Below are 25,539 nucleotides of genomic sequence, written 5' to 3' on the forward strand. Positions count from 1 at the left end.
AAGGAATCTCATAGACATTAATTCTACATTAAAACTAAAGTTTTTAAAGAAGGATCCGATTGTATAAGAGGATCTGGTAAGAGAATTTGTCGAAGGCCTTCGATAAGGCCGTGTATATAGCCTCAACTTGAGATCCATCCTTGAATGCATAAATGCGAGAAATATGCCAAGCTAGTGGCAGTAGAGTCCAGCAATAAAACCATGTTGACTGGATTCATCAATGCCATTCGTTTCGAAGAAACAGTTGGGTAATTCACAAGAGCGTCGTATTGTATTCATGTAAAAGTTTAAGCTTTCAGTTGTTTCCATGGTTTCCAATATAAAATTTTATTGAAGCATATCGATGGGTGAGCGCACACTTGTGATCATGGTATAAATATTACCAGGTAAAACCATTTACTCTTCTTGGCGGCCATAATGGTTTTTTGATTTTTAAAAAAATTTTAAAATCACTCTCTTAAACTTTGTGGAAATGCCAAACCAAAGTAAACACAAAAAAATTGCTGGTTTGACATTTTCATTTTTTAATACCAAAAAAATAAAGTGCTTATGAAATAAGTGAAAAAATATTTCGAAAAGTTTTGAGAGCGGCAAAACAAAAATAAACTACCAATATAATGGATGCCTCAACACGTGCTATATTTGCAAAGGGAAAGAAGAACGAATGTTGGAGACTACCCCTATTGATTTTTCATTCATCCTTCTTCACTTGGTTGATACGTCTTTAAACCTTAAATATGCTGAAACTTCACTTTATAAGAGATCACATCAGATTCTCAAGTGTCCTCGCTACTGCGGAAAAAAATGATCTTGGAGATATTCTTTGGTTTGTTTTGGTCCTTTTCCTCACGGTTGGAAGATAAATTTTTTAATTGGCGCTTAACCGTTTAAGAGATGCTGGTCGTCACTCCAGCTAACCCTATTTCGCGATAACTGACGCCAACAGGGAGCACCAAGAGAGATCAAAGTCTTCCCCCACCTGCTTCTCCGAACCCAGCGGAGATCTTCCCATAACTTGCCCACGTCAGCAAAAACGGTGTAGCTCTTCGCAGCTTAGCTAAACATCATCGTCCAGTTGGAATATGATAGTTCGTGGAGGCTGAATTTACCGGCTGAACGGTCAAAGTCTGCCGCCGTCGTGTAGAGCTAGTGTATTGGCCTATCCATCAAAAATATTTAAGAAAATTTGTATAAATGGTATTGATTGTCTCTCGGCATTACCTTGGCACCAAAAGTTCGTCCGAATTAACAGATAAATTTTTGGGTCGGCACAAAACATGTATTTGGGTGAGACAGTTCGTAGAAAAACGAATACACGATAAGCAGCCTTCGAATTGGATGGAAAGCTAGACCTTAATCTCCTCAGATATATACACCAAATTGTTATTATTAGTAGATATGTATCACTTCCGTGCACCTTGGCGGTAAGTCGGGTTTTTCTCGGCCATATTCTTCCTTTTGCGGGAAACCACAATACAATTCTTGAATTGAAAATTCTGGAATGCGGTTGACCGTTAAGCCTTCTTATTTTTTGGTTATTTCCACCAATAAAAAATTCGGTTTTGAATAAAATATCATAATATAATTGTTAGAACGCAAAAATATATGGTAATTCTATACGACAGCATGACACTGGTAATACGCGTCAAAAAATACCGAGAGAGGTGTCAAAAGACTCGTATTGACCTCGACAACAATAATCCGAAGGCGGAAAATAAAAATTTTAGATCGTTCAAAAGATATTAACGAAAACCCCAAAAATTACCCCGGAGTTCTCCGAAACCGAGGGTGGGATCCATAGTATTTTTGCGCAGAACACCTTTCTGCATTGGCGGTCTTTGGGCGCGGTTATAAAAAATTACATTGGGTGGGTTCAACACCGCTTTGGAGACCAAAACTATATCCGCCGGAAACACTTTTGTTCACAATTTTTCAAATTTTCTTTTGCAAATATCTCTTGACATACCCAAAATTGTTTACCTCCGCTTAATATTTTTGGACGTGTATTAAGAGTGTCATGCTGGCGTATAGAATTACCAAATATATACTGGCTTCTGAGCCGTCATTATTGAAAACACGCTGACAAAAAATACACATTAGGTAGGCATGATGCTGAAGTTTCAGAAAGTGCAGTTAACTCAGTTTTGGTCAAATAGGCACTTAGCACAAGTATGCGCTCAGCCATCGATATTTTCTCTATTTTATAATGCCTTTTTGCTATGTACGGCAGTATACTCTGATTCATCATTATTGTTCCCAGAATTCCATCTATCAATAAAAATACCCGGAAAGGGATAATTTAAAGGATATAGCATAGCGGGGCACATACAGATACGCTGAAATCCTTCATAGCAAAAGACAATATACCATCATTATTGCATTTTAGCGAGAGCTTTACGAAGGTCGATATTGGAGTTTGTGAACGATCCAAAATCTTATCGTTCAGAAACAATAGAGAGTGGATTCGGAAGAACAGAAGCGTCTTCAAAGTTAGATTTAAAGAGGTCAGAAAAGTGTTCAACCATCTGGAGATTGGGCCATCTTGCCACACATGATCTTCAACCCTTTACAGACCCGCGCTTGAATTCACGCCTTTCCCCTCTTTGCCAATTATGTACAACTCTCCTCTCCTCTTCTCTTAATCTCACCCAATTAATTTGGACATCTACGGAGCAAGCTTTGAGGATGCAGATCCGGTACGTTCCGGTACCAAGCCCGACCATCTCGGGAACGATTTGTTATGACAACATGCGAACTTCTAGGCCATTCCCTAGTTCCCACCCCCTAGATCCTTGAGGAGTTCGGGATCGCCAGAGCCTCGACTGTTAATGGAACAGGACCAGGAGAACATTGTGAAGCGAGCAAAGCTTTTCGGTGTGCTGATTTGAAGCGCCTCTTACAGGACAGCAACATGGTGTTGGCTTTCCTTACCGGCTCTGCTATATTACTAGTCAGTTTCGGGTTGACTCCAAGACTTGAATTTCTTGCCAATTTGCATATTGTTAAAAGACTGGCTCAATTAGGTGGCATAATAATCACATCCATCGGTAGAAGTAGTCGGTTAACAGTAACCATCCAATCTAGCGATGAGAGAACACCTCTCTGATTAGTTTATTTACCAGTCTAAGGATCGTATATTTCGTATCCGAGTACAATGCCAGATATCTATTAAAATATACACTCCTACACCATACATACATAAAATTTTGAGAAAAAATTTATAGTCATGCCACGATATGATGAGCAAGCTACGTTATTGTGTATGCAAATATCTGCACCATTTAAGGCAAAGGTGCCAATAACAGACGTGTCCGGTTTATAATCTCTAAAAAGCATTTTCGCCCAAGTGTAGTCTTTAAGTGTAGTCTTCTTAGGCATTGCCGGGGTTTCAATAATGTTTCTAAATGGGCGATTATGGATGTCTTTATTATATTAAAGTACATCCAGCCTTAACCCGATGGATCGGCTGCATGTTAAATTGCAGGAAGATTACATCACAATGGGGATTATACGAGGCCACGAAATCAGTGGACAGGGGAACGCCGCAAGGAGGGGGTGTATCACCTCTGCTGTGGACGCTGGTCATCAACCAACTGCTCAAGCGATTTGATGAGGGACCCGTAAAACTTACGGGCTTACGCGGATGATGTTGCAATTGTTGTCATAAGTGGAAAGTGGAAAGTGCCTTCCAACGATTAGCTCATTGATGGATCGGGCGCTTCGGGATATTCATACCGGGGCATCAAATGTCGGGTTGAAAGTCAACGCGGATAATACGGATATCGTTTTGTTTACAAAGAGGTACGGTACAAGGTCCCAAATTGGATCAGGCCTAAGTTAGGAGGGGTGACCCTACAGGAGAATCATCCTAGACAGTACGCTGCCATGGAACCTCAACGTGGTGGAGAGGGTGAAGAAGGTTTCAACGGGACTTTATGCATGTAAAAGAATGCTGGGGTGTGCGTGGGGCTTATCGCCCTCTCTTTCTCATTGGGTTTTTACAGCGATTGTAAGCCCTATCCTATACTATGGAGTTCTTATTTGGTGGAAAGCCACACAAAAACCAACCTACCTCAAAAAATTAGAGAGGGTATGCAGACTATCAATGCTTAGCATTACGGGAGCCCTGAAAACAACCACGACAGCTGCACTGTATGCCATTCGGCACATTCCACCTGTAGACCTGGTAACAAAGAACATAGCGTTAACAACTGCAACCAGGCCCGGTGCCTCGGGGCAGCTTGAGCGCCGACCATACGGCCATAGTAGTATAGCTTCATCAATCACAAGACGGACAGACTACCTGATTCCCTATCAGCACTTCGTGGGAGATCTTAAGGCCACAATACAGGTGGACGGTTGGCGCAAGGGTGCTCAAATGGCGGACGAGGCGATACATGTGTACACCGATCCGGAAATAAGTAGATCCTACAGGCTGCCGGATTACTTTTGCTGTTTCCAAGCGGAAATAGTAGCCGTAACCAAAGCAGTAGAAACCATGGAAGAGAATAGCTTAAGCTGCAACCGTGTTAACTTTCATATTGACAGTCAAGCAGCAATTAAGGCAATAATCTCGCATAGCACAGCATCCAAATGCGTGTTAGAGTGTATGCAGTCCCTGGAGAGAATCGGGACAGGGAGAAGCATACATCTATATTGGATCCCAGGGCATATGGGAATAGATAGGAATGAAAAAGCGGATGAATTAGCCAAAAAGGGAGCATCCCTCGAAGCTTGCTCCGTAGACGTCCCAATTAGACTGGGCGAAGTTAAGCGAAGGCGAGACGTGCACATGATCGACCAAGCAGGGAAGGCGTGGGTTCAAGCGCGGGGCTGTTAACTTGCGAAGATTATGTGCAGGTCTTACAACCTTAGACTAACAAAGTTGCTTCTATCATTAAAGAGAGAGTACTGTAGACTAATGACGGGTATTCTGACTGGACACTCCTTCTGGCGTCACATGCCTTTATATTAGCTTGGTCAGTAATAGCAGATGTAGGAAGTCAGGGCTGGATGAGGAAACGGTCGAGCACGTTCTGTGCACTTGCCCTGCGCTTGCCAGGCTAAGACTCTAGCTATTAGGAGTGATACAGCTGTCAGAAGCTGTCTAGAAGCAGCAAGTGGCTTAAGTCCTAGGAAGCATCTAGTTTTTGCCAAGAGGACGGAGTTATTTTATAATTTATTTAATAATTTGGGAAAAAGTTAAACAACGTGACATCAGGACGGACAAGGCGACAGCTGTTTCGATTATACCTTGTAAATCTCTTCAAAGCCTTTTCTCCCGGGAGTGGGAGTCGAACTCGCACTCCTACGATAGTTGAAATGGTTATAAACGCATTCAGCTACGTCATGCCTTAGTTGTTGTAAAGTTTTTCCCAATTGCCTTCTTTTTGCATAGTTTAATCTTTTACACATTGCATACTTCGTATGCAACTATGTGCCAAAGCTATGCTTGGTACGGCGGTTTTCAAAGAAACTTTGGTTTTGTTGCTGTTTTTGTTCTATTTATAGAACTACAACGAATTAACCAATTTTGTCTGTTTGTATGATTTTAATAATCGGGGATTGCCCATATTGCTTTTATAAATGTATGAAAACATTTATTTGAAGCAATTTTTAAATTTTATAATTTATTTAATAATTTGGGAAAAATTTAAACAACGTGACATCAGGACGGACAAGGGGACAGCTGTTTCGATTATACCTTGTAAATCTCTTCAAAACCTTTTCTCCCGGGAGTGGGAGTCGAACTCGCACTCCTACGATAGTTGAAATGATTATAAACGCATTCAGCTACGTCATGCCTTAGTTGTTGTAAAGTTTTTCCCAATTGCCTTCTTTTTGCATAGTTTAATCTTTTACACATTGCATTACTTCGTATGCAACTATGTGCCAAAGCTATGCTTGGTACGGCGGTTTTCAAAGAAACTTTGGTTTTGTTGCTGTTTTTGTTCTATTTATAGAACTACAACGAATTAACCAATTTTGTCTGTTTGTATGATTTTAATAATCGGGGATTGCCCATATTGCTTTTATAAATGTATGAAAACATTTATTTGAAGCAATTTTTTAATTTTATAATTTATTTAATAATTTGGGAAAAATTTAAACAACGTGACATCAGGACGGACAAGGCGACAGCTGTTTCGATTATACCTTGTAAATCTCTTCAAAGCCTTTTCTCCCGGGAGTGGGAGTCGAACTCGATGATGATGATGTCACGTTGTTTAAATTTTTCCCAAATTATTAAATTATAAAATTAAAAAATTGCTTCAAATAAATGTTTTCATACATTTATAAAAGCAATATGGGCAATCCCCGATTATTAAAATCATACAAACAGACAAAATTGGTTAATTCGTTGTAGTTCTATAAATAGAACAAAAACAGCAACAAAACCAAAGTTTCTTTGAAAACCGCCGTACCAAGCATAGCTTTGGCACATAGTTGCATACGAAGTATGCAATGTGTAAAAGATTAAACTATGCAAAAAGAAGGCAATTGGGAAAAACTTTACAACAACTAAGGCATGACGTAGCTGAATGCGTTTATAACCATTTCAACTATCGTAGGAGTGCGAGTTCGACTCCCACACCCGGGAGAAAAGGCTTTGAAGAGATTTACAAGGTATAATCGAAACAGCTGTCGCCTTGTCCGTCCTGATGTCACGTTGTTTAAATTTTTCCCAAATTATTAAATAAGTTATTTTATAACATAAGTCCTGGGTTTTGATAGGTTTTCCAGTTTGGTCGTTAAAACAAACTTCTGGTAAAACTACGGACTTATTCAGTCTATGTGAGGTCCTCATGGACCGGCCAGTTCAACCGATCCTAACATAGTCTTTAAGACAGATCAACTGTTGTTGTTGTTGTAGCGATAAGGTTGCTCCCCGAAGGCTTTGTGTGTTATCGATGTGATGGTCCTTTGCCGGATACAGATCCGGTTCGCTCCGGTAACACAACACCATTAAGGTGCTAGCCCGACCATCTCGGGAACGATTTATGTGGCCACATTAACCCCTCAGGTCGGCCCTCCCTCCCCACCCTCAAGTTCCATGAGGAGCTTGGGGTCGCCAGAGCCTCGTCTGTTAGTGAAACAGGATTCTCCGCGTATAGGTGAGGTTGACTATTGGGTCTGGAGAAGCTATATATTGCGTTGGAAATCTGAAGGGTTGCGCTACACAGCCCCTTGAATTGAAGAGGCGACTACCTCTTACGACAGGCATACCTACCGCGGGTATATTCTGACCCCCTAACACGCTGGGGGATCAACCAGTATAAGTCGGTTAACAGTAACCATCCAATCTAGCGATGAGAGACCACCTCTTTGATTAGTGCCTTTATTTACCAGTCTAAAGCTGGAGACATTGGTGCTTTATCGGTAACCGTATCGGTAACCTTTTAACAGCTGATTCGACCAACCTTATGAGAAACAATGCAATCGATTATTGGTGCCGCTATGGTCGTAACCGTATCGTAGCCAACCAATTGGGTTTTGGTTTACCGTCGTAACGATAAACAGCTGATTACGTTAGGGATACGGATACAGCGATACGACATACGGCACCAATGACTCCAGCTTAAGGATGTATATTTCGATATAATGAGCAAGCTACGTGCACAATTTAAGGCAAAGGTGCCAATAACAGACGTGTCCGGTTTATAAACTCTAAAAAGCATTTTCGCCCAATTGAAGTCTTTAAGACTGGTCAACTGACTTTTTCAGTTAAGTGTATTTCTAATATTTTTATTTAAAAGCAGATTGGCATTAATTACATAAAGAAATATGAATAAGACTATGCCTTACCTTTGGTTTATTCAGCCACTTTCGAAATGTGTCCATTTTACGTCTGGCTCCGGTGCTTGTGGCCTTCGCTACGTTAACTTTGTGCCGACAGCTGTTGCAGTTATCGTTGCTGCGCTTCGGTCCCTTGCTATAGCAAAACAACTGATTTTCGTCGCAGTTTACTACTTCGCACAGAAACTGGCACAGTTTGCAATTTTATACTTATATTGCTTTTGTGTTGTTTTTCTTTTTTTTTTTGTTATTTTTGTGCTAAATTTGTATGGTCTTTGTTGTTGTGTAGTGTACGTGGTGTTGAAAAAGGCGTCGTCCTTCGGTCAGACGTAATGACGTATGTTTCGTAGTTCGTCGAATTACAGCCACAAATGCATTTTTTAATACGAATAGGAGGTACTATGTGGACGCTCCCAACTTCATGTAATATACCGACCGGAGTAAATATCCGCAAGCCAGTAAGCGACGTTACTCCACACGCAAACCCAAAAAGTGAATTTTACTCACGCGTGGCGTAGTAAAACAATGCAAGGTAACAGAAATGTTCAAAAGGAATGACGCAATGGAACTTTAAATGTAATAAACTGCAATGATTTTTGAGATTCCTCATATACTTTGCACTAAATTAGAGATATATTTGTATACCCATATTTAATAGATACAACAATAATAAATCAGATGGTGAATGGCAGCGCTTCTTAAAAACAGAGCAAATCACTTTTAGAATGCCTTTTTTTCTTCAGCACACCAAGCATAAAATGACCATCAGCGCACAATTTTTGTATTCAATTACTTTCTTTTGCAGCTTATGTATATATAACAAGAAATATTTAATTTACACTTGCATTTTTGTGCCACCATATTTTTTTCCACATGCAAACATATGTACGTGCATATATGTAGAGAAACTTAATTCGCACTCATCAAAATACTTTTGATGATACTTCACGTCATTTCTTTTTTCCACAATAAAAAATTATAAATTTTGCTTTTCGCACATTAAATTCGACAGACTATTCGCTTCACACGTTCACACAACGTCCCACACTTTACTTCACACTACACAATAAACAACAAACGCGCTTTACTTTCTTTAAATTTGATCGCTTGTAACTAAATAAAAATAAAACAAAAAATTCTATAATTTTTTTATTTATAAAACAAAAATGAATTGCACTCTGACTTTTTTCGTGGTTTAACACTTGGCCACAACAAAATTACGAATAATCGACAGAATTCGAAAATAAACGCAAGGTTGTACTCAGTATATACTTTGCGTGGGGTTGCCATAGGTTTTTTTTACATAACTGACATGAATTTGTGGCAGATACCAGTTATAAAAGCTGTAATTAGCTTTAGAACTTAGTTTATTTTGACTAAATCTAAGCTAATGTTCATGCCTCCTAACTGTTAAATTAAAATCAGTTTTATAATTTTAAAAATAAAAAAACATGTACGATTTTCGAAAATCCGCGGTTAGTGCAACCCTGTGTTACTTGGCTCCATAAAGTCCATGGTTCAACTATATGGTTCCCTGCAAAAATCGTGTGACCAAAAACGCACACAAACACACGAATTTTTGACAGGGGTGACGATTTGGAATGAAAAATTCTTCAAATGAAATAGCATGTTGACAAATTTAGCTTTCCCACAATGTATCGTGCTCTCTCGCACCTATTATTTGCGTGCAAAAAAATTCGCCATTTCTAATTCAGCAGAGACAGCAAAACATTTGGTGGTCGAAAATTTTTTCAATTTTGAGAGTTTTAAATGGAATATCTCCGGAAATATTTAAAATTAACAGGGAGTTCTCCAGATCACATATATATGTATATATTTTAAAGCTCGCAGACTTATAATTTAAAAGTAATTTGGTGTTAAAGTTTGCAAATTTCTATACAAATTTTATATGTGTATACGTATATATATGTGGCAGCACAGCTTTGTAATGTCATCAATAAAATATATGTATATATATATATATGTGCATGTTGCTACAAAAGCGCGATTGATTTAATAAAAACATTTATAATAAGTGAAAACAATGCAAAAATGAAATGTGAAATATACTAAAATGCAATTTAAGTTTATCGTTGCCAATTTATATAGATATGTATGTGGATTAAGGTTTTGAAAGATGTGTAAATTGTAATTTAAAGTTCTATAGAAATTTGTTAAATTTGCAAACTTTAACAACAAATAACTTTTAAATTATAAGATTGCGCACTTTAAAATATATATATTTGTGATCGGGAGAACTCCCTCTTTCATTTGATACCAAGTTTTACACCGAACTCGGGGGTGCTATTCTAAAATTTTCCCAAAGTCTTTAATATACAATGATTTTTGCTGTTTATTTCGACAAAAATTTTTGATTTGATTTTTGTGCTCATCGAAAGAATTCACAATTATATAGCACCATGCCGCGAATAATGATAAAAGGTGGTGTGTGGAGAAACACTGAGGTAAACATTTGACGCGACTGGTTACTCTTGGCCGTTTATTAACTAAATTGATAACTTTCAGGATGAAATCCTCAAAGTAGCTGTAATGAAATATGGCAAAAACCAGTGGTCACGTATTGTATCACTGCTGCATCGCAAATCTGCCAAGCAATGTAAGGCACGCTGTTACGAATGGCTTGATCCTAGCTTAAAGAAGACAGCATGGGCACGCGAGGAGGATGAAAAGTTTTTGCATTTTGCCTAATTAATGCCAACACAATGGCGTACAATTGCGCCGATTATTTCAGAGGGTTAACTGGCACCAATTGTTCACACCAAATTGTTAGGTACAGGATTCGCCACGGGTAGGTGAGGTTGGCAATCACAACCTCTTGAATCATTTTGGTCGGCAGGTATGCCGCGGATATATTCTTGGCACTTGTTATTGATGGCTTTTATGATGCCACCAACACAACCTGGACAGACGCCAATGCTCAGTCAACCACCCAAGCCGTGTCAACCCCAATACCCGGACACGTCCGGACGTCCTGGTTATAATGTATGCTAATACAACTAATAATTTGCTGATGATTATTTTTGTGTTATTTTCTTTAGCAACCACCTGAACCTGTTACTGGTAAATATCAACAGCCGCAACAGTATGATCAAGCCCAACGCCGTTTAGATCCCGATCAGATGCCAAATCCGATAAGCGTTATCATTGAAAATCAAAATAGCGCTGGTGGTGCTTTTATTACTAATGCTCAGGGTTTATTACCACCATTGGTGACCACAAAATATGTGGTAGAAGATCAGGGTAACTCATCGCCACGTTACGTTAGGTATCGATAATCGAAATTAATGTTTTGTTTGGCAATTACATTGATCTTTCTTCTTTGCAGGTCGTCTTAGTATTGCATACATGCAACAGCTGATTTATTAAAAACAACAGCTTTGTCCATTACACTTACCGCCTCACCAATGGCACGAACGCTTGAGGGTGAATATGAGCCACCCATTGTAAATTTTGGTGAATTGGGTGCAATTAGATCTAATCGTTGCAAGGCTCAATAGCAACTTGTAGATGCTGGTCGTCGTTTCCAATGTCTAATGTGTAAAGTAACAAGAGATGGTAAAAAAAATCTTTCACTTCTACTTGTGTTCATTGATCCATATTTTTTCTCAACAGTGCCAACTGCATATTTCCAACAGTTGGGCCATACCGGACAGCGTGTTGATAAATATGAACGTCCTGAACTTGTATTGGGTACATGAGTATTTGTGTAAAAAATGCTTGGGTACCGATAGCTCTCATGGTAAACCTCAACTCATATCCACATCAATGCCTCGCATTCAATTGGGTTCACGTAGTATGGACAAGCATATTGTTGATTCCAGTGGTAAGGCCACAATTTCAAATGATGGGGCAACCATTATGAAACTATTGGATATTGTGAATCCAGCCGTAAAACTCTAGTAGACATCGCCAAATTTCAAAATGCTGAGGTAAGTTTTTTGTTATATTAGAATGTGTAGAATAAAAATGTTTCTCTTATCAGGTCGGCGATGGCACCACTTCAGTAGTACTTTAAGCAGGTGAAATCTTAAAACAAGTTAAACCATATGTTGAGAAAGGCGTGCATGCACGTATCATCATTAAAGCTATACGTAAAGCATTATAATTATGCATGACCAAAATATGACATGGCTGTACATGTGGAAGCGTCAATCAAAGGAACAGCAAAGTGCTTTATTGGGAAAATGCTCTGCCACAGCAATGTCCTCCAATGTCCAAGAGTATCAGAAAATTGTTAATGCTGAATGGCGTCTCCTGTACAATAAAATAGGTAAGTAAGGCGCCAATGTTGTGTTTTCTAAACTACCAATTGGTGATGTTGGTACACAGTATTTTGCAGATCGTGAAATGTTCTGTTAGTGTACCAGAAGAAGATTTGAAACGTACAATGAAAGCTTGTGGTGGAGCTGTTATGACTACAGCTAATGATATTAATTCAAGTGTTTTGGGTCAATGTGATTACTTTGAAGAACGTCAAGTTGGTGGTGAACATTTCAACATTTTCCAAGGTTTGATAGTGGGTTTGACATTAACTTCATTTTTATAGTTTATAATTATTTAAAGGTTGCGTTAATGCTAGAACATATACATTGATTTTACGTGGCGGTGCCGAACAATTTTTGAAAGAAACTGAGCTTCGTTTCATGATGCTATAATGATTGTGCGGCGTACAATTAAACATGATTCTGTTGTTGCTGGTAAGTCAAAATACAAATTGAAAATAATTTCTAATCTTAAATTGATAAGTAAAATTATTAAAAGATTGTGTCCAACTCCGGAAGAAAAAACTATAAAATTTGTGTCAGTGAAATGATAATTATTGCTTTTGGTTGTTATTTTGAGGCATCGTCATCGAGTTCCTTCTGATCGTAAATGCCGGTTCTTTTGCATTCTTTTACATGCATAAAGTGCCGTTTAAGCCTTCCTTACCCTCTCCTCCACGTTGAGCTTCCATGACAGCTTACTGTCTAGGATCCTTCCTAGATATTTTGTGCAAGGTTTCCCCGTAGGGTCGCCCCTCCTAACTTAGGCCTGGTCCATTTAGGGACCTTGTACCTCTTTGAAAACAAGACCATATGCAACGTCATCTGCGTAAACCGTAAGTTTTTCTGGTCCCTCGTAGAATCCCCTAAGCAGTTGGTTAATGACCAGCGTCCACAGCAGAGGTGATAGCACCCGGAGTGCCCCTGTCCACTAATTTCGTGGCCGCGTACAATCCCCATTGCGATGTAATCTTACTGCAGTTTAACATGCAGTCGATCCATCTGGGTAAGGCTGGATGTACTTTAACGTAATTAAGACCATCAATAATCGCCCATGTAGAAAGCCCCGGCAATGCTTCTAGAGCATATTCCTTATATTCCAGGGCTTTTTCTATGCTTATTACCACCCTATGCAATGCGGTGTCTACTGACTTGCCTTTGGTGTACGCCTGTTGTGTTGTGGAGAGCAGCTTTTCATCCACGTTGGACTTTATGTACACATCTATCAGCCTCTCAAAGGTTTTGAGCAGAAATTATGGGTCAATAATCTTTGGGATACACGTGACCGATCTTCCCCGCCTTTGGTAGGAAAGCTACACGAGCAGTTCTCCAAGAGTGCGGTACATGATTCAGTTTATGCACCCATCGAATATTATTTTAAGCCATCCCACGACCGCCCTACTTGAAACTTGTAGCATGGCCGGACATGTACCATCTGAGCCCGGCGATTTCACCACCACTACGAGGTCCTCAGTAGTGTAATTAGGCAGCATATATGAATGCAGCTGTTTCCTTACCATTACTACAGCTCGCACCCGTCCTTCCGTTTGCGCATAGTAAACGCCAAATCCGCGCGCGCTAAGTCCAAAACCCTTTCCTCCCGATGGAAGCCACGGCTCCTGGATCAGCGCGTTAGGAGGAGGGGTTCGCTCGACGCCACTTTACTGTGTTGGAGGTTTATCTGTATGACTCGCAGTACCAATGGGCTGCTTGTCCCCCTCCAGCACCTTCATCGTGACGTCGTCGTCCTCCTCTAGCCCTTTTGGTTTAGAGTGTTCGAAGCCCCCTTCAGCCTCTTGTACCTGTTGTGCCGGGTGTTCCTCTGTGCGACTCAGCACCATCTGGCTGTTGGTCCCCTTCTAACACATTCGGGGTGACGTGGGCTACCTCCACCTGTCTTTTTTCCCTTAGGCTTTTGAGGTCCTTTTCGACGTCCACCGTGTTAGGACTTTAATACCCGCGACTTCTTTTCCTGAGTCGCATATACATTTTGCCTGTACCTAAGGACATTTTTCCAAGCTGCGCGTACAATATATCCTCCGCCTGCTTGTTTATTTGGAAGATGTATAACTAACCTTCATCCGTAGGCCGAGATACAGTAAGGACCTTCGAATCCTGTGTCGGTATGTTCGGATTCTGATTTTGCAAAAGTCGCAGTGTATCCTCCGACTTCATCACGCATGGTATCCATACCTTAACTTTTGTTACCTTGGGGATTTGCGCTTTATCCACCATCTCAAAACGAGCGTTCGTGCCCTGCCTTTGGAGGTTTGGAACCACTTCCTCCAGCCATCGCAAGCTCGCGATGTTGTCGCACGCTATCATCTTCATACCATTATACCATCCCCCGAATCAAAGGTTGGAAGGAGCTTACTTGGTTATTCCCGCATCATCTTAACTTACTTACTTACTTACTTAATTGGCGCTTAACCGTCTAAACGGTTATGGCCGTCCAACAAGGCGCGCCAGTCGCTCCTTCGCTCCGCCAACCGGCGCCAATTGGTCACACCAAGGGAGTTTAAATCGTTTTCCACCTGGTCCTTCCAACGGAGTGGGGGCCGCCCTCTACCTCTGCTTCCATAGGCGGGTTCCGATAGAAACACTTTCTTGGCCGGAGCATCATCTTTCATTCGCATAACATGGCCTAGCGCAGCCGCTGCGTTTTAATTCGTTGGACTATGTTGATGTCTGCGTATAGCTCGTACAGCTCTTCTTCGGTACTCGCCATCGCCAACGCGTAGAGGTCCATAAATCTTTCGAAGAACTTTTCTCTCGAACACTCCCAAAGCCGCTTCATCTGCTGTTGTCATGGTCCATGCTTCTGCCCCATATAGCAGGACGGGTACGATAAGTGACTTGTAGAGTATGATTTTCGTTCGCCGAGAGAGGACTTTACTTTTCAATTGCCTACCTAGTCCAAAGTAGCATTTATTGGCAAGATTGATTCTTCGCTGGATTTCAGTGCTGATGTTGTTGCTAGTGTTGATGCTGGTTCCCAAATAAACGAAGTCTTTTACTATTTCGAAATTATGGCTGCCAACAGTAGCGTGGTTGCCAAGGCGCATATGCGCTGACTCTTTGCTCGATGACAGCAGGTACTTCGTTTTGTCCTCATTCACCATCAAACCCATCTTTACCGCTTCTTTTTCCAGCTTGGAGTAAGCAGAACTAACAGCGCGGGTGTTTAGGCCGATGATATCAATGTCATCAGCATATGCCAGTAATTGCACGCTTTTATAGTATATTGTTCCAGTGCGGTTAAGTTCTGCAGCTAGTATAATTTTCTCCAGCATCAAATTAAAGAAATCGCACGATAGGGGGTCACCCTGTCTGAAACCTCGTTTAGTTTCGAACGGCTCGGAGAGGTCCTTCCCAATTCTGACTGAGCTGATGGTGTTGCTCAACGTCATTTTGCACAGCCGTATAAGTTTTGCGGGGAAACCAAATTCAGACATAGCGGCATATAGGCAGCTCCTTTTCGTGCTGTCGAAGGCGGCTTTAAAGTCGACGAAGAGGTGATGTGTGTCGATTCTCTTTTCACGGTTTTTTTCCAAGATTTGGCGCATTGTGAAAATCTGGTCGATGGTAGATTTACCAGGTCTGAAGCCGCACTGATAAGGTCCAATCAGCCGGTTCACGGTGGGCTTCAATCTTTCGCACAATACACTTGAAAGGACCTTATATGCGATATTAAGAAGGCTGATTCCACGATAGTTGGTGCATTTTGCAGTATCCCCCTTCTTGTGGACTGGGCAAAGAACACTTATATTCCAACCGCTCGAGGTCAAAGGTCATTGCCTTAATAGCACCGCAGAAAAATTCCTCCAATTCTTTTCTCCTAGAGAGAACAATAATTGGGGAATAGGAATTTCAAATCTTCGAATTCCGCTGATTTGCCAATTGAAATTTTGTTGCGCATTTCTATTTTTGTTAACAAATTAAAAGTTTAGTTATTGTTGCGAATTTGTTTAAAATTGAGAAAAAAAAATATAAGCAAAGCAACAGGGAGCAACAAACGAATGATGCAACCATCTTTCACACGTTGTTATTGTAGCAGTGCTTCGCCCCATCCAATAGGTGCGACCGATCAGAAATTATCATCAATATCCTCTAACGGGAGTCCAAGGAAACTTGCTGTTTCGACATGGGGGACCATAATGAAAGGGGTGTTAGAGGCGTTGATTCCACATTACAATTAAAGAGATGGTTGGTGTCATGTGGGGACACATTGCAAGCGGGGCATACATTTTGTATGTCGGGGTTGATTCTGGATAGGTAAGAGTTTAACCTGTTACAGTATCCAGAACGAAGTTGAGCTAGAGTGACTCGCTTTTCTCTGGGGAGTATGCGTTCCTCTTCCGCGAGGTTTGGATACTTTTCTTTCAGTACTGGATTCACCGGGCAATTCCTAGCATAACGGTCCGACGCTTGTTTATGGAATTCACCAAGGACCTGCTTGTGTTTTCTCGCTTCATACGGCTGGGTTCTCAGGAGCCGTATTTCCTCAAAATGCTTACGGAGATGACTCCTTAGGCCCCTAGGCGGTGCTGGTTGACCAATCAGATGTCTGTTGGGATGCTCAGGTTTCTGGGTATTCAACAGGAACTGTTTGGCCAGCATATCATTTCTCTCCCTGATGGGGAGTATTCTCGCCTCATTATGCAGATGGTGTTCTGGGGACATAAGAAGACAGCCCGTGGCAATTCTGAGAGCAGTATTTTGGCTTCTTCTGTGGGTAATTTTTAGGCTTGGCGACTATATGGGTGACGCATAGCACTTAATCGGCTGGCTAATTGCTTTGTGTGTAGTCATGAGCGTTTCTTTATCCTTTCCCCAGGTACTGCCAGCGAGGGATTTGAGGATTTTGATACGGCTCTGATTTCTCGGAACAATTGCGGCTGCGTGCTCACCAAAATGTAGATCCTGATGAAAGTCACACCCAAAATTTTAAGGTGTAAGACAGTCGGTAGGGTAATGTCATATGGTCGACATTTGGCGCGGCATATTTTAAAAAGGATCACCGATGATTTGGTTGGTTGCAATATCAGGTTTCGCGAGGCGACAAAACTGGAGAGATTGGGGAGATAGCTGTTTATTTTATTACAAAGCTCATCGGTGTAGGAAACAATAGCATAGGTGTAGAAGCAATAGTGACTCCTTCTGGTGGTAAACGTAGCTATTGAAGTTAAACAGAAATTTGATGAATATGAGTTTTTTTTAAGTTATTGTAAAAAAGCGTTGAGGATTTTTAATATCTTACGAGGTACCTTCGTACGTGTTTCTAAGAATGAAGAATGAGACCTATTCAAACATCGCTATACTTTAACATACGATACTTTACCCCATTTTAACACAACTATCATTTATTGATTTTATTAAATTTTATAAAATGTTTCTTCCTCCACAGTTCCATTTCCGTATTGGATGGTAAATATGGCTTTCGCATTTTCTCCATCAATAACTAACAAGGTGGAAAAAATCTATGCGCGTAAATCGCAACATATCTTGGTCGAGCGTTTCTTCAATAGCTCTCTAGTGGTGATGGTGACAGCAGAAAAACCCAACTGTTTACAAATGTTACAATATATCAATTGTGTCTACGGCTCAAATACCCACATTATATGAATGAATCGAACGCACCTAATTGTCTGCCTAACGGATAGTATACATATTCATCAAATCGAAAATATTGCATCAAGCGAACTGGGTCTGAATACTGAAACAGTACACATATTCAAAATCGATGAGGAGGCTGTGATGATGGTATAGGGTGAGTTGTTGAATAACATACGAAAACCACTTTAACCCATCTATATATTTGCATTACAGCTAAAGCTTTACAAACAGCAAAAATCGCTGGCGCCAAGCAATTGGAAAAGGCAGTGAAGCATTCATCACACTGTACGGATGGTGTAAAGTTAGAAACTGCTGTTGTAACAGCTGCCACCGACACAACGGTCATCTCTACTTCGCCGAGTAACGGCTCGTCCGACTATCTATCGAAGACAGTATAATCATATCTTTTGCCAACACAGGTTAGCGATGTGCTTGCACAGGAAAAGATTTCAATTGGAAAACAAAAACCAATTAAGAGAGTTTATTTATTCTTAAAGTATTTACTTTTCTTTATATCAACAGTATTAATTTAAGTTGCAATATCACGTATATATAAAATAAGGGATGTGATACGATTGCTGACGGAATTAGATTTGAAACCAATCAATACTCCTGCTATGGGTCGCAGAATTATTGCTTGAATGATTAGATTTAGAACAATAATAAGTCTGACTCAATTACTAGTCGTACATTTTTAAGTTCATCTATTACGACAGCAATTGGATTCCACGACACCTTTGAATATTCTTGATCTGAAAAAAAAGAGTAAATCTAATCTGAATTTCTAATTAGCTTTTAGTTGTAGATTTAAATTGATTCAAATAATTGGAGTTTTTTCTAAAGCTCAAAATTATTTTCTGTTCGCTTGGAAAAGATTTCAATTGGAAAACAAAAACCAATAAGGCGAGTTTGTTTACTATTAAAATAATTACTTTTCTTTATATCAACTGTATTAATTTAAGTTGCAATTTCATGTGCATATATAATAAGGGATGTCGTAATACGATTGCTGTCGGAATTAGATTTGAAACCAATCAATACTCCTGCTAAGGGTTTCAGAATTATTTCTTGAATGATTAGATTTAGAACAATAATAAGTCTGACTCAATTACTAGTCGTACATTTTTAAATTCATCAATTATGACAGCAATCGGATTCTACGACACCTCTGAATATTCTTGATCTGAAAAAAGAGTATACCTAATCTGAATTTCTACTAAGCTTTCAGTTGTAGATTATTCAAATAATTGAAGTTTTTTCTAAAGCTTAAAATTATTTTCTACTCGCTTAGAAAAGATTTCAATTGGAAAACAAAAACCAATTAAGAGAGTTTATGTTATTATTAAAGTACTTACTTTTCTTTATATCAATTGTATTAATTTAAGTTGCAATATCACGTATATATAAAATAAGGGATGTGATACGATTGCTGACGGAATTAGATTTGAAACCAATCAATACTCCTGCTATGGGTCGCAGAATTATTGCTTGAATGATTAGATTTAGAACAATAATAAGTCTGACTCAATTACTAGTCGTACATTTTTAAGTTCATCTATTACGACAGCAATTGGATTCCACGACACCTTTGAATATTCTTGATCTGAAAAAAAAGAGTAAATCTAATCTGAATTTCTAATTAGCTTTTAGTTGTAGATTTAAATTGATTCAAATAATTGGAGTTTTTTCTAAAGCTCAAAATTATTTTCTGTTCGCTTGGAAAAGATTTCAATTGGAAAACAAAAACCAATAAGGCGAGTTTGTTTACTATTAAAATAATTACTTTTCTTTATATCAACTGTATTAATTTAAGTTGCAATTTCATGTGCATATATAATAAGGGATGTCGTAATACGATTGCTGTCGGAATTAGATTTGAAACCAATCAATACTCCTGCTAAGGGTTTCAGAATTATTTCTTGAATGATTAGATTTAGAACAATAATAAGTCTGACTCAATTACTAGTCGTACATTTTTAAATTCATCAATTATGACAGCAATCGGATTCTACGACACCTTTGAATATTCATGATCTGAAAAAAGAGTAAACCTAATCTGAATTTCTACTAAGCTTTAAGTTGTAGATTATTCAAATAATTGGAGTTTTTTCTAAAGCTTAATATTATTTTTTTGCTCGCTTAGAAGACATTGGAAAACAAAAACCAATTAAGCGAGTTTATTTATTATTAAAGTTCTTCTGTTTTATATGAACTGGATTAATATAAGTTCCAATTTCATGTACATATATAATAATATTGAAAATAATAAATATTGAAAATTCAATTTTTTTGGTTCATATTTTATTCATATGGCTGCTCCAGGTAAAGTAAATCTGCAGGTAAAATTCACGTTATATGGCGGTTATATAAATGGTAAAACCGCAGTAAAATTGATTGTCAAATGGCTCGAAAATGTAGAGTGAAATGACGGAAAAATGACCGCCATTTGACGAGCATTGTGACGTGTGTGAGTAGCACAGTGCTATGCTGACATCCTATAAGTGGGAGCGGAATGCACGATCACATTAATAGGAACGAAACGGAAAATTTGGTCACAAAAGTTAATCACGCCCATGCAAACGTGACTATGAATATAACCGCTGCAGAAAGTCACAATGACCGTAAAATGACTAGTAAAATGACGTGGAGCGTTTTTGCAGGGTTGGTTCATCTCTACAGGAACGAAACAACATACCTTTATTGATATTGTCAAAATCTGCATGTTGGTGTAAGGCGAATGCGCTAATTTTTGACCGTTTGCAGTTTTATGCAAAAACACCTAATTAAAGTTTGAAAAATTGTGAAAATAATTCGAAATAATTATGTAAAAGTGCAGATTATAAATATGTAATCTATTTATATTTATTTAATATTAATTCCAGCCTATTACAACATCAAAAATTAAATTGGAAAAAATTCCTGTTTCCATAAGTATGCATGCAAAATGGTCAATGGCAACAGTGCTTATCTGTAAACAATACACACACAAATAAGTTACGTACATGTACACAGACGCACACATTGATTCCTACGGGCTTGAGGGTTCGGTCAAACGTTTTTCGTACGACAAACGTCCGTACGTACGGCACACGTCGGTGGGTAATTGCCGCTTTAGAAATTGAAGTTTATTTCGCCTTTTGAGTGGGTCACATACAAAATTTCGCGAAGCACTGTTGTAAACATTCCCACTATACAAGAAAAATGGTTGCTAACATATTTTTTTTTTTTTAACATATTTTTTGTCCCATTTATTTGTTAAATAGCAGTTTTTAACTGTGAAAATGTTAGAAAAGTACCAACGATTGCGAGAAATAATTTCACTTGCAAATTGTAAAAGCACCTTTAGCCAAAGCAAAAGTCGAATTCTTCTTCTTATGCTTCGCTGGCAACAAAAGTTGGAAACTGACTACTTTTTCATGTCAGATGGCATCAGTGTCGCTTGATCTACTGTTCTACATAAAAAAATACGTGCAATCTACTTACTATGAATAAGATTGTGTTGAACATTGGATGAAGCTATACGACTCTGGCCGTAGGTCTGCTCTAATTCTGCTCCGAGGCATTGAGGCTCGTTGCAGTTGTTAACGCTCTGTTCTTCGCCATCAGGTCTACAGAATGGTATACAGTGCAGCTGTCGGGCTTGTTTTCAGAGCTCCCTCTATGCTAAGCATTGAAAGCTTGCATATTTCCTGAAACTTTTTTAGGTAGTGCCTTTTTTGTGTGGCCAATCAACAAACAAGGACTCCTTAATATAGGATAGGTTTTACTGTAAAAGTATCGGGTACCCCATAGTATCGAATTAAAAAGTCTTGTACTTAAAGCATCGATACATTCATTCATTCCATTCATTCCTTCATAATATTTATATTTCACATTATTTACAATGGTATTACACTGAACCCCCAAAGCTGTGCGCTACTGAAATGACAAGACAAATGTGGGGATCAATTATAAACCATTAAATGAGCTCTCAATATATCTTTGATATAATTGTTGCAATAAGAGCTTCAACTCTGACAGAAGAGCTCTTAACTATTCGCCTGGTTTACATTCCACAGACTTCTTTGTGTAGCACGACCCACCCAACTATAGTTTTAAATCATTTATTAAAAAATTTATTTTTTTTTTTCAAAAAACTGTTATCGACAACGTTGTTAGCGGACATTTTTGGGTCGGACATGGTATACATATTGTGACGAATATTAGCAACACTAAGGGATACTATCATCTCTAAGCCGATGCTAAGCAGTGACTTATATGCACATCAATAGATCAATCATTATGTCTACACATATGTACGTACACGCAGCGGAGAAGAGACGCATAAACACATGCAGATATCTTATCTGAGATGCTCCCAAAAGTATGCAATTATAATTGTGGAAGTGTCACTCACAAATACACGCGCATATGAGAAGCTATACACGTGCATCTGTAGTTATAATTATATAGCAGTAACTAAGTAAATTCTGGAAGAGCCTAGAAGTATGCAAACGAGAAATCACAGAGTATAAAAGGCAGCAACAGTAGAGGCACGAGAATCAGTTTGATGTAAGACGCTATCTGGCGAGCAATAGTAGTGTTATCTTGGAAGTACTTTAATAAAGGCCATTTTGCATTATTGAGTAGTGGAGGTATTTATTCAACAGTTTAGTGATTAACGTTAGCAGAAGATTGCAAATAAGGGGAATTGCAGTAAGTAAAATCGTTACAATTGGTGTCAGAAGAGGAATTGTTGAATAAATTCCGAAGACTTCGAATACAACTTGGACATGGCAAAGTTAAGTGAATTAAGGATACAGCACTTAAAAAGGAGTTGGAAACCCGTGGATTGCATACAACCAGCAACAAGATCTAACTTCAAGCACGGCTACGAGACGATATGGAGTTGGAATGAATTAATGTGGACGATGATGTCTTTCATCCTGATGGGGACGAGACAACAACAAAAATTGAAGAGAAGAACGGAAGTCCGAGTCCAGTCGCAAGCGGCGAGAATAATGCGATATTGGCTTTGTTATCACAGATATCGGCAAAAATGGAAACCCAGGAAACACGCATAACAGAAATGTCATCACAAATATTCACAAATATGGCATCTCAACAGGAATCGCAAGAGACATGCATAACATCTAAGATTGAAGCACAGGAGACGCGTATTTCAGAAATGTCGATACAGATTGCATCCAAGATGGAAACTCAGCTGGAAGAACAGAAGACATATATGACATCTCAGTTGGTTTAACAGTTGAAAGCACAATATGCTCGCATATCCTCGCAGCTGGAGGCGCAGGAGATAAGGGTATCATCGAAGCTGCCTCCAGCATAAAAATTGTACAGCTCGAGAACAAAATCGATGCCGAGATTGAAACATTGCGAGGTCATATACAGGAGTTGCAACTAAATCGCCCAGTTGTTTCAGCAAGCAATACGAAGGTAAAAACTCCATCTTTTGACGGCTCTGTTCTTTCCAGGTCTTTAAGATTCAGTTTGAGAAGACCGCAGCAGTGGACAACTGGAGTGCTGAAGATAAAGTTGCTACACTATCCGTGGCATTGAAAGGATCTGCTGCTGAAATCCTACAGACTATTCCCGAGGGGGAGCGGAACAACTACGAAATATTGATGAGCGCTCTAGAGAGACGATACGGAACTGAGCATAGGAGACAGATATACCAAATGGAGTTACTGAACCGCTTCCAGAGGCTTGGTGAAACATTGCAAGAGTTTGCGTCGGATGTTGAAAGGCTGGCACATTTAGCGAATGCGGACGCACCCGTGGAATACACTGAAAGGGTAAAGATTCAGAGCTTTATAAATGGCATACGGGACGTCGAAACAAAGCGAGCTACATACGCAAACCCAAGGCCAACATTCGCAGAAACGGTAGCACATGCTCTGATTCAGAAAACAGCGTCACTTCTGTGTAAGCCAGCGTTCAAAGCACGCCGCGTGGAGGTAGAAAGGCCAGATTGGGTGAACACAATATTGGAGGCACTGAAAGGATAACAAAAGCGGAATGAAAGAGTTATCAAATGCTTCAAATGCGGGAAGCCCGTTCACATTGCACGTCATTTCGATCTTGATCCTAGTGGTTGCCTGAGGGGATGAGCAAGAGCGAGTAAGATGTAGAGATCGAGAGCTATCTCCAGCTATTGAATGTCCTGTGATATCTGTGTCGCAAATTGGAAGGAAATCAAGCAGTCTTGCCGTCAGAGGGAATGTCGATGGCAAAGAACGTGTACTGACTGTAGATACGGGCGCATCTCATTCCTTAATCCGATCTGACTTGGTCAACAGGAGAGTAAAACCGTTACCTGGAGCAAGGTCACTGGCTAGTATAACCAAGTCCAGGGAGAAGTGATATGTGAAGTCTTAATTGGGAAGGTCATGGTTCTACACACATTCACTGTGGCGGAGATTGTTGATTAAGTCATATTGGGAGTGGACTTCTTAGTTGACCATGACATCAAGATCGATATGCAGAGAAGGGTTATGCGTTATGAGAACCAGGATGTACCACTTAACTTTAGTTTGGAGAAAGGGTTCAGCAGTAATCGGGTACTGGTGGAGAAGACTCGAAAAAGACCACGGAAGTCAACGGTAAAGGTTGATGAATCGAATGGGCCAAATAAAGCGAAATCAAAGATACCTGCGAGAGAAACACTGGCATTGACAAAACCAAAAGGGACGCACGAAAACGAAGGAAAGAATTTCCCAGAAGGAATGCGAGGGTAGTTTCAAGCCAGGGCGCACCACTGTGGTGAAACGTGGGAACGATACTGATTATGCGAAGCCAATCCGTCAAGCGCAAGCTCTGCGAAGTAGTTCATTGGCCAAACAACAGAGTGCGAAGGAACGATCCAGGATAATGAGTAGTAAGATGAAACGCAGGTACGATGAGAACAATAATTCGGAAGGTTTCTTGGCGGGAGATTTGGTACGGTTATACAACCCTCACCGGCGGAAAGGTGTTCCATCCAAATTTCGGTGCAGTTGGAAATGCCCGTACAAGGTTGTGAAGAAGATCAGTGATACCATCTACCGCATACAAACCATTGGGAAACCACGAAATAGAAGAGTGGTACATTTGGAGATGATAGCGGCGTTTAGATCGAGAGATTTGTTTGATCGGGACGATCAGACTTAGGTGGAGGGCAGTGTGACAAATATAAGCAACACTAAGGTATACTATCATCTTTAAGCCGATGCTAAGCAGTGACTTGTATGCACATGAATAGATCAATCATTATGTCTACACATATGTACGTACACGCAGCGGAGAAGAGACGCACAAACACATGCAGATATCTTATCTGAGATGCCCCCAAAAGTATGCAATTATAATTGTGGAAGTGTCGCTCACAAATGCACGCGCATATGAGAAGCTACACACGTCCATCTGTAGTTATAATTATATAGTAGTAACTAAGTAGCTTCTGAAAGCGCCTGGAAGTACGCAAACGAGAAATCACAGAGTATAAAAGGCAGCAACCGTAGAGGCACGATAATCATTTTGATGTAAGCCGCTATCTGGCGAGCAATAGTAGTGTTATCTTGGAAGTACTGTAATAAAGGTCATTTTGCATTATTGAATTGTGGAGCTATTTATTCAACAGTTTAGTGATTCGAACGTTAGCAGAAGATTGCAAATAAGGGGAATTGCAGTAAAATCGTTACAATATGAACATTTTTTAGTAGGACATGAAAAAAACCTTAAAAATCAAAATCGACAAAAAAACAAAAAAAAAATTAAATTTCGCAGGCTCGAAAATTATTTTTTTGGGTATGCGTAGTGGAACTTTTTTTCCTGAACTCAAATCTTATCGAAAAACCGATGGCGC

General features: G+C 39.6%; 2 protein-coding genes across 6 annotated transcripts in view; one reads left to right on the forward strand and one right to left on the reverse strand.

Annotated features, from left to right (window-relative positions):
* The window catches only part of LOC137238123 (lateral signaling target protein 2 homolog), a 150,635-nt gene extending 141,639 nt beyond the window's left edge, over positions 1 to 8,996 (reverse strand). The window contains exons 1-2 of one of the 2 annotated variants that reach the window (XM_067762755.1): positions 8,591 to 8,996; positions 7,807 to 8,417 (exon numbers count right to left, since the gene is read on the reverse strand). In XM_067762755.1, the coding sequence (XP_067618856.1) occupies positions 7,807 to 7,842 (36 nt within the window). In that variant the 5' untranslated portion in view covers positions 7,843 to 8,417; positions 8,591 to 8,996. Of the gene's footprint in view, positions 1 to 7,806 lie in introns of both variants that reach the window. The other variant, XM_067762754.1, reaches the window with a different exon arrangement.
* Positions 8,997 to 9,481: 485 nt separating this feature from the next.
* Positions 9,482 to 19,980, forward strand: LOC137238124 (protein transport protein Sec24C-like). 4 transcript variants are annotated; one of them, XM_067762760.1, is made up of 11 exons: positions 9,487 to 9,626; positions 10,080 to 10,262; positions 10,324 to 10,800; positions 10,857 to 11,083; positions 11,144 to 11,373; positions 11,431 to 11,747; positions 11,801 to 12,088; positions 12,148 to 12,326; positions 12,382 to 12,515; positions 17,488 to 17,850; positions 17,910 to 19,980. In XM_067762760.1, the coding sequence occupies exons 3-5, from the start codon at positions 10,657 to 10,659 to the stop codon at positions 11,151 to 11,153; spliced, it is 381 nt and encodes a 126-aa protein (XP_067618861.1). In that variant the 5' UTR covers positions 9,487 to 9,626; positions 10,080 to 10,262; positions 10,324 to 10,656; the 3' UTR covers positions 11,154 to 11,373; positions 11,431 to 11,747; positions 11,801 to 12,088; positions 12,148 to 12,326; positions 12,382 to 12,515; positions 17,488 to 17,850; positions 17,910 to 19,980. The 4 variants fall into 4 exon arrangements, with proteins under 4 accessions (XP_067618864.1, XP_067618861.1, XP_067618862.1 ...); XM_067762761.1 differs by having other exon boundaries at positions 9,488 to 9,663; XM_067762762.1 differs by having other exon boundaries at positions 9,488 to 10,262; positions 12,158 to 12,326.
* The last annotated feature ends 5,559 nt before the right edge of the window (positions 19,981 to 25,539 follow it).

The sequence above is a fragment of the Eurosta solidaginis genome, chromosome 1 (assembly GCF_040869045.1).
Source record: "Eurosta solidaginis isolate ZX-2024a chromosome 1, ASM4086904v1, whole genome shotgun sequence".
Taxonomy (NCBI): Eukaryota; Metazoa; Arthropoda; class Insecta; order Diptera; family Tephritidae; genus Eurosta; species Eurosta solidaginis.

Coding starts and splice junctions, on each gene's coding strand:
- LOC137238124 (XM_067762760.1), top strand. CDS start 10,657: ATGCCGCGGATATATTCTTGGCACTTGTTATTGATGGCTTTTATGATG. Junction 10,801..10,856: donor CCGGACGTCCTGGTTATAAT/GTATGCTAATAC, acceptor TATTTTCTTTAG/CAACCACCTGAACCTGTTAC.